The 8,500-nt window shown below is 42.7% G+C and overlaps 3 protein-coding genes across 4 annotated transcripts; 1 reads left to right on the top strand and 2 right to left on the bottom strand.

Moving 5' to 3' along the window:
- Window positions 1-314: 314 nt before the first annotated feature.
- On the bottom strand, window positions 315-1,256 carry LOC117787250 (proteoglycan 4). Its single transcript, XM_034625735.1, has one exon. The coding sequence runs from the start codon at window positions 1,254-1,256 to the stop codon at window positions 315-317; it is 942 nt and encodes a 313-aa protein (XP_034481626.1).
- Window positions 1,257-1,471: 215 nt separating this feature from the next.
- LOC117780248 (mucin-5AC) lies at window positions 1,472-2,987 on the bottom strand. The gene is made up of 2 exons (XM_034616702.1): window positions 2,834-2,987; window positions 1,472-2,767 (listed from the first exon to the last, which is right to left on the bottom strand). The coding sequence occupies exons 1-2, from the start codon at window positions 2,939-2,941 to the stop codon at window positions 1,610-1,612; spliced, it is 1,266 nt and encodes a 421-aa protein (XP_034472593.1). The 5' UTR covers window positions 2,942-2,987; the 3' UTR covers window positions 1,472-1,609.
- Window positions 2,988-4,749: 1,762 nt separating this feature from the next.
- On the top strand, window positions 4,750-7,716 carry LOC117786480. 2 transcript variants are annotated; one of them, XM_034624771.1, is made up of 5 exons: window positions 4,750-5,087; window positions 5,251-5,560; window positions 5,627-6,363; window positions 6,883-7,231; window positions 7,309-7,716. In XM_034624771.1, exons 1-5 carry the CDS (start codon window positions 4,779-4,781, stop codon window positions 7,614-7,616), a joined length of 2,013 nt encoding a protein of 670 aa, XP_034480662.1. In that variant the 5' UTR covers window positions 4,750-4,778; the 3' UTR covers window positions 7,617-7,716. The 2 variants fall into 2 exon arrangements, with proteins under 2 accessions (XP_034480662.1, XP_034480671.1); XM_034624780.1 differs by lacking the exon at window positions 4,750-5,087 and having other exon boundaries at window positions 5,422-5,560; window positions 5,627-5,700; window positions 5,769-6,363.
- Window positions 7,717-8,500: the final 784 nt, after the last annotated feature.

The following is an 8,500-nucleotide window of genomic DNA, read 5'->3' as shown; positions in this document are numbered from 1 at the left end:
AGATAGGAAACACAGCTCTTAAGGCGAAATCGGAAATGAAATCACTGTCTTATCGTACCGTTAAATATTTTCAATTAAAACGTGAAAAGTTAAGAACTTTTCGATCAATTAATATCAATTAAACTAAAATTTATTTATTTAAAAAAAAAAAACAAAAAAAACAAAAACATTTTCATGATTTCAAAAAATGTGGCAATTATATATTGCTTCTTGATATACTATATTTATTAGATATATATAGATATATGTATATCTCTACCGCTCCTTTTGTCTCTCTCTCTTCTCTTTCACTCGCTGTACTGACTGACGATTGCTCAATCTGTGGCGCAGTCGTAATTGGCCATGCAGTACCTATTCCATGGACTAAACTCCATATTATCGGGGCAATCCAGGGTTATGGGCACCACGTCATCATCGCTTGTCTCATAGCATAAGACATATTGTTTACAGTTACCGGGTTTCGGTATGCTACCTTTTGTGGTGCAAACATTTTTCTTTGTAGTGGTCGATATGGGCGCATCAGTGGGTCCAGAAGTAGTTGGTACCGTTGTAGGATCATCAGGTTTTGCTGTAGTAGGAGCCGTGGTAGGATCATCAGGTTTAGCTGTAGTAGGAGCCGTGGTAGGTTCATCAGGTTTAGCTGTAGTAGGAGCCGTGGTAGGATCGTCAGGCTTTGCTGTAGTTGGAGCCGTTGTAGGATCATCAGGTTTAGCTGTAGTAGGAGCCGTGGTAGGATCATCGGGTTTTGCTGTAGTAGGAGCCGTGGTAGGATCATCAGGTTTAGCTGTAGTAGGAGCCGTGGTAGGATCATCAGGTTTAGCTGTAGTAGGAGCCGTGGTAGGATCATCAGGTTTTGCTGTAGTAGGAGCCGTAGTAGGATCATCAGGTTTAGCTGTAGTAGGAGCCGTGGTAGGTTCATCGGGTTTTGCCGTAGTGACTGCTTTCTCAGTTGTGCTGTCCTCAAGGTTGTCTGGCGGTATGGTGGGATTCTCAATATCACCTCCATCAGCTGGCATAATGAAACGCAACGAATTCACACAACGTCCCAGCTGTGAGTCAAAGACCGTATCGTCCTGGCATCTCAAGGGTCTCAGGGAGTAACCACCAGTTGATGTTTTCTCACATGCAAAGTAATCCCTTGCACTATCCGCTTGGGCAATAAAATCAGCCCGACTGCATGGATGAGTGTATCCGGCGTGGGCAGCTCCGACCAGTAAGAGGAAGCAGGCACCCAGGGCCAACTGAACTTGAAACATTGAAAAGCTTTCAAGAGTATCGAAGGGTATTGAAACTTCTGTAATATATTATCGCTTACAACTCGGTATTCGTTTCAACAGACTAACTGGATGGGCACTTGGTTGGGTTCTTTTATAGCCAGTGGCAAACAACTTTTTGGGTAATCATCGTAATGATTGTGAATCGTCTTCGATTAGCTGATAAACGACTGTCCACATTGAGTACTCGAGTTTTGTTTTTTTTTTTTTAAAGAACTGTTGTCTTTATTCATGCAAAACGAAAAAAAAAAATTGGGTGAATAACAAAAACATAACTAAATGAGACTAGGCAATACACCAGCATAGATTGTGGAGGGGAGCAGGATTAGATTCGATTAAAATCCATAGCTGAGCTGTTCCAAGGACTCGGCACTCTCAACGGACAGAGGCTTGTTGGCCTTGGCATCCTTTTTGGCTTGTTCCTTGGCCGCCTTCTTTGCCAGCTTCTCTTCCTGCTTTTGTTGCTTACGGGCCTCCTTCTCCTTCTCCTTTTCGGCCTTCTTGCGCAGCTTTTCCTCCATCTTGAACTCCTTCTGTTCACGCCTGATAGCAGCTAGATCACTTGACTCCAGCGGCACCTGTCCGGGCAAAAACTGCGTCCAATCGTAGCGCCAGCAACGACCCAACATTGGCTCGAATCGAGTTCCACTTGAGCAGCGCACAATGTATTTGTGGTAGACGCCAACACCTTGCATACTGGACACACACATGTAGTAGAAGCTATCATCGCTGCCGGCAAAGCGTCCTGGAGCCAAGCAAGTGAAACCATCATCCGTGCATGAGGACACATCGCGCAAACAACGGTTGTAGGCTGCGGAGAAGGCCGTCAATGGGGGACAGAGCATCTCAAAGGCCAATAGCTCATTGGTTGTGGGATCCAGCAGACAGTTGTGGAAACGCTCACAGTCTCCGCTGATGTGGGCGAAGACACCTGCAGCTTTGCACTCGAATACAGGTGGTGCCGGCGGAGTGGGCGTAATGGTGGGAATAACTGCAGCCTCTGTGGTGGTGGTGGTTGTGGTTGTGGTTGTGGTGGATGGATCCTCGCTAGACACTGTGGTGGGTTTGTTCTCCTCGCTGGGCACTGTGGTGGGTTTGTTCTCCTCGCTGGGCACAGTGGTGGGTTTGTTTTCCTCGCTGGGCACTGTGGTGGGTTTGTTCTCCTCGCTGGGAATGGTGGTGGCTTCGCTTTCCTGGCTGGGGCTAGATGAGGATGCCTCCTCAACCGGCTGGGCGGTGGTCTCCTGCTCGGGTTCATTGGGACTGACAGTGGTTTCCACTTCCTCCGGAGCCGTATTATCGATTGTTGTATCCACATCCTCAATGGCGGCTGATGTTGTCAGTTCCTCTTGCTCCGCACGATCTGTGGTCACCTCCCAGCCGCTACCTTCACTGATCGTTGTCGTCTCACTCCAGGCATCCGCTTGACCCGGCAACTGAACGGAATTGCCATCGCCACTGAGAGCAAGAATGCCCAAGGACTTGGTCAGCAGCTGCAAGTTATTGTTCTGTTAGATATCCATGTCCTTTTAGCATATCCATATCCATGTGACACTTACCAATGCTGTGCAGAGTAGCAGCACCGAGGATGCTGTCGAGAACTTTCCACGCCTTGTTGTTGTCATCATTGTTGGTCTTGTTGTAGTTGTTGTCATCGTCATCGTCATCGTGTTGCCTGAGGCTAACTTCGGTCGATCGTTGTATGAGCTTCTGGAATTGCCCACGCCCTATTATATACCAGAATCTCAACGCCGGATGCTGCAGCTTATCAAAAAATATATAAAATAAAATAAAATTCATTTAAAAAAAAAAAAAAAATACAGATTCTAACACTTTAGCTACGAATCTCTAGCCCTATCTCGATTCTCCAGGCTGTCGTATATCGTGCAAATAAAACACGGCGCTTTGACGTCGTCGTCATCCAAAGCAAAATACAGTTGTAAAGCCATAAAATCAGCTGTGCGAAGCTGCACCTGCCACGCCCAGTCCGCCCTGTCCACACTGTCCGCGGATGTGAAACGGAAGTGTGTAAAGATATAATACCCGCACCCGTAGATAAGCTAGCGCGATAGGAGGTCAAGCGACTGCCGTGTGGATACAGTGGAGACGCCAGTTTTGGATGGGCCCCGATTGAACATATGGCGTGTACACACATTCCATCTACTATATCTCTCGCCTGATACGCATATTGATATCTGGAAACGAAAACAAGAGTGATTCATTCACACATTTTTTGGATTTTATTTTCGTCATTACTTTTATCCCATTTATCCATCGAAAGCACAGTAAAAAGCATCGCTAACTCGAATTATCGAAAGTTTAGAGAGTCCCCAATTCAAATGGATTAATTTCGAATTAGCTTTTGTACATATTTATTTATTTATTTATTTATTCATTTAAAATAACTTATACTTGTATTATCATAATTCATCTAATAATTTACTGATCTCAACTTTCGATATTTTGATATTTTGTTTACGATTAAGATTGCTTTTGGGCTAAAATTAATTCATATTATAAATGATTTATTTCATCACTAAGGATCCTTAGGATAAGAGAGTTTTCTATATGTTTTCTTATTTAGTTATATATGTATGTAAATTAGTACTGTTAGTCTTTATTGTGCCGTTTGTAAAGAATGACACATATCGCTCATTTACATCAAGATTTGTAACTCCAAACAACTCCAAAAAAACTAAATTTTTCAGAAAATATGTCGTGTTATAATATTTATATATACTAAATTTTGCTTATTTTTCTTGCATATATCTAATGAAATTAAGTAGAATATATATAAATTTTAATAAATTTGGTATACACAATCTCTTTATTTTTCTTGCATTTAGTTTCTAAAAATATTTTCAGCTGTATCGAGGTCGAAATCTTGATGGCTTTGCGAATGTTTTTTATCCCATTTTATGGAATTATATATGAGCATGAGAGCATAACATAAACGTACTATTTCCAAGAACATCACGCCTTATCGCTTCCAGCTCTTTTTAAATGTAAAATTAACAATTCCGACGCTTTGACGAGTCACCCTACTATATTTTATTTAGTACTCGTCTGTAAATAGTTTCCAGCATTCCAATTTTGTTACACAATTTGAGGAAAGAGTATAGATTAAGCAGACTCAAATGGTTATCCAATTCATAAATGTTATGTTGTGTGGGTTATCAGTGAGAGAAAGAGATCTCTCTGATCAGCTGGTAGGGTGGGGTCATAAACATAATCCTGAACTGCCGTTGATGGCCAGAGTTGCAGCAAAGTCAACAGCGTCAGAGAAGACAACCTTTTTTTTTTACATGTATATCTGACGTTAATCTCACACACACACACGCACACAAAGACATAGACACTTTGTGCAACCGTCTGTGCGTGTTTGTATGTAGATATCTTCAATGTGATAAGCGCGATTATTATCACAGTTATTTTTTTTATACATATATATACATATATTTTTTTTGCCATTATCTAAACGGGTTTTGGTTTGGTAAATGATGAATGCTAACGGCCAGACAACGCGCCTCACACAAAAACCAGCGTACAGAAATTTCAAACGTAAAGCAAACGAAACGGATTCGGATCATCCCAAGAGAGAACGCATCACAATTAAAACAATTAAAGGGACAAGAAGTGGACACGACGGGTATGACGACAATGCCAATGGCAACAGTGGCATCGGTATCAGTATCGGTAACTGGAACCCCTGTGCGTCGCGCCGCTGCCCGCGCCACAGCCGGTGTGCAACGACGTCGTGTGGTCAAGAAGCACATACAACAAAAGTACATGCTCTGCGGCTTTGCCATACACGTAAATAGCTCTCTTTCCTCTCTCTCTCTGTCTCTCTCTCTCTCTCTGTCTCTCTCTCTCTCTGTCTCTCTCTCTTTTAAAGTGCTCTCTTATAGTTTGTCGACTTCTCTTTTTGTGTTCTTATGCTACATCCTTTGTCCGATATTCCCGTCAACTTCCTTAGGCCTTTCTAGCAACACCCGCGTATTTGTACGGCAATGTTGTGGAGTCGGACAAGGATCTGGTGCTACGCATTTGGCCAGCGATCGTTTATCAGGCCACTGGCGAACTTTGTCGCTCCATTATGGAGCATCTGGACACAGAGTACAGCGGACGTGCTCGGGAAACGACTCAATATAGACGCACCTTCCTGCTAGCCACATTGATTGCCTGCCTCTCGCTAATGATCAGTGGCATATTGTTCTCATCCGCCTGGGTGGTTGTTACCACCACAACGCAGATAGTGGCCATTGTATTTTACGGCTTCTTTGCGGGTAAGCATAATTCCACTGACTACTGCCTTAATTCCATCCATCTGCGAAATACCGTTGACCTTTAAGGTATTGGCTCCAGTCTGTATCTGTGGAAAACACATGTTATTTTGGAGGCAGTGCGTCCGCGTGAAGATAAATACGTATGCAAAACAATCCATCTATGCGGTGAGGCCTTCTGTCAGTTATTCCTTTCCTTCGTTTTCACCAGTCTACGAACACTTTACGGCACGGCGCAGTCCATTGAGCTGATGTCGGCACTCCTAGTAAATCTCATACCATTAAGCCTGATCATCACCAAACATCGAGAGGATGCATTTACCACCAAGCGTATATCGGTGATTAAAGCTGAGACCGGTTTTGGAGCATTGCCCTTGCGTGGTGCTCTGGCTGCCAACTTTGTTGCCGATCAGTTGGATGGTCTGGATACACTGGCAATGTCCTGGCGTAATCCGGCCACAGAACTAAGCAGCACATCTGGCACAGCTGTAGCTGCGGCTGCTGCCGTCGTGGACACGCACAGCAATTATATGCTGGCCACGGATGAGGCATATGTCACCTATGTGAATCCAAATGGCGTTGAGATTATGGAGATTATACCCGAAGAGGATGAAACGGTGTCCATGATGCGATCCAGCACTGCAACCATTGACAATTATGGCATATCGCAATCTCAATTGCTGCACAAGTCACATTCAAATGGTCGACTCTATCCGCAGAATCCGCTGAATCCCACCGGTACCGGTACTGGTACTGGCACCGGCACCGGTAGCTCCTCTTCCCTTCCAGAGGCACATGCGAATCTGGTAAGTGACAGCAACAAGAATTCAATTTGATGACAGAAAGAGATGATTTTTAACGGCTTATACCGGTTAACCGGTTTCGAGTACGGTTATTAATTTGATTAATTATTCCATTCCATTGAAGCGTTGGCAACATCGCATTGCACGGTCATTTTGGTTAATACCGGTTAACCGGTTTTGATACCCGTTATTTATTTGACTTATTTCATTTGTAAGACACAACAATTAAATTCGACTTAAAAAATAGATAATTTGAATAGGTTAATATCGATTAACCGGCTTCGATTACGGTTATCTATTTAAATAATTGTTCCATTCCATTTCACGGGCGATCACATCGGTTTATACCGGTTAACCGGTTTTGATTACTGTAATTTTTTTATTCATTCCATTGTATGTGACAACTAAAGCCATTAAATTCGATCTAAAGAAGGATGATTTGAATCGGTGAATACCGTTTAACCGGTTTCGATTACGGTTATTTAATTGTTTATTTGTTTCATTCCATTGTTCTATTGACAGCATCGCATACGTCGCATGTCGCGGGCGGTCACATCGCATTTGTGGTGGAATCTGCTGGACAAGATTGCGATGCCTTTGCAGCATGCAATGTTGGTGCCGCAGCTGTATGCCACCACGCTCCTGATCTCCGCGGACATCTTTAGCTATGTGATGTGCTTGACTGTACTGCCAGGATTGGCTGTGAGCCATCATGCGCTAAAGAACGCTGAAATACCATTTCTATTCTCGCTGCTCGCTTTCCCATGGATGTGCTTCTCGCTGATGACGCCGCGCTTCGGTTCAAGCCTTTATAAGCGCAAACTGCAATGGTACACGTTGGGCAGCATCTGCAAGTGCCTGGCGCTCATTTGTAAGCATTTCAATCCTGGCATCCATCACATACTGTTTGCTCACTGTTCACTGTCATGCCCAATCCCAATCCCATAGTTATTAGCTTCTCCACATCCAAGCTGCTGCTGAGCGTGTCGGCTGTGCTCTTGGGATTTGGCCAGGTGGTCACCGCATTTCTTCAGGAGATGGTCCTTCAGTTGGGCATGACCCGTGCTAATTGGACGGCCATTCGTCGGCCCGTCCACTTCACAAATGGCCTACTGATTCTTATTTGGGGCGCCCTCGCACACTGGGTCGTTGTCCACTATTCGTTTCAGGCAACTGTTGGCCTAGCGGGCGCCTTGTATGGCTCCACAACATTGCTGTGGAATTTTTTGGTTTTCTGTTGTCAGAGCAAGGATTAAAAACGGTGTGTAAAACTTATGAGCGCAGCTTGTGTTTAAATTAAGCATCCAGAATTATCAAATAATAAACACATACACTACTATGTAATCTCCATCTAGATTTAAATACCCTTTTTAAATTTTCAAATGTTGGCGGCAAATACACACATGCTCAAACTAGGGCTGCAAAAACATAGTTGTGTTTATAATTTGTGCGGTTCATTGATGTTTTAGTCAACCATCAACATATCATTGCGTAGTAAAAAGCTTAAAAAAAAAGTTTAAAATAAAAAAACAATATGAATAAAATAGCATTGTCGATGCGTTGCAGCCCTAGTTTAAGCCAAGTGGCGTTTCGATAGAACGGCTATCGATCACATTAGTCACATTAGTGCTGCAAAGCGCAATGCAGATAAATTTGTTGGTATTTTGAAAATACTATTATCAAGGCGATATATCGATAAGAATGAGAGTGCCAACTAGTGCTGCCATAAGTCAATGAGAAAAACAGGATAGACGGACTCCGAAAAAAGGACAAAAATAGGACAAATATTTTAAAAAGAGACAGGAAAACATGACAAATCAAAAAATGTACAAATTTGAACTTTTTCATAGTTTTTAATTACACAAGAATAATATCATTCATCAATTTTTGTGCTATTGCGGTTTTTGCCGCGATGTTGTCAATTTTTGACCGTTAAATATATTAAAATTGGAAAGGACTCTTATAAATATTCTATGTTTTTAGTATTAATTAAATATGTTTCAGAAAAATTCAGGCAAATTCATTTTCAAAAGGGACAAATCTGTCCGGAAAAAGGATGATATGGCAGCACTGGTGCCAACAAAAATATTATATTTGTTATCGCTAACATATTTTGCGATACAGTAGTGCTCTATCGATA

This window comes from Drosophila innubila, chromosome X, assembly GCF_004354385.1.
Source record: "Drosophila innubila isolate TH190305 chromosome X, UK_Dinn_1.0, whole genome shotgun sequence".
NCBI lineage: Eukaryota > Metazoa > Arthropoda > Insecta > Diptera > Drosophilidae > Drosophila > Drosophila innubila.
This window is presented reverse-complemented; position numbering and strand designations above follow the sequence as displayed.

Excerpts from the sequence above, each read along its gene's own strand:
- LOC117787250 (XM_034625735.1), bottom strand. The coding sequence starts at position 1,256 with ATGTTTCAAGTTCAGTTGGCCCTGGGTGCCTGCTTCCTCTTACTGGTC.
- LOC117780248 (XM_034616702.1), bottom strand. The coding sequence starts at position 2,941 with ATGACGATGACGATGACAACAACTACAACAAGACCAACAATGATGACA. Across the intron at positions 2,768-2,833 it reads TGCTACTCTGCACAGCATTG|CTGCTGACCAAGTCCTTGGG; the intron begins GTAAGTGTCACA and ends AATAACTTGCAG.
- LOC117786480 (XM_034624771.1), top strand. The coding sequence starts at position 4,779 with ATGCTAACGGCCAGACAACGCGCCTCACACAAAAACCAGCGTACAGAA. Across the intron at positions 5,088-5,250 it reads TCTGCGGCTTTGCCATACAC|GCCTTTCTAGCAACACCCGC; the intron begins GTAAATAGCTCT and ends CAACTTCCTTAG. Across the intron at positions 5,561-5,626 it reads ATTTTACGGCTTCTTTGCGG|GTATTGGCTCCAGTCTGTAT; the intron begins GTAAGCATAATT and ends TTGACCTTTAAG.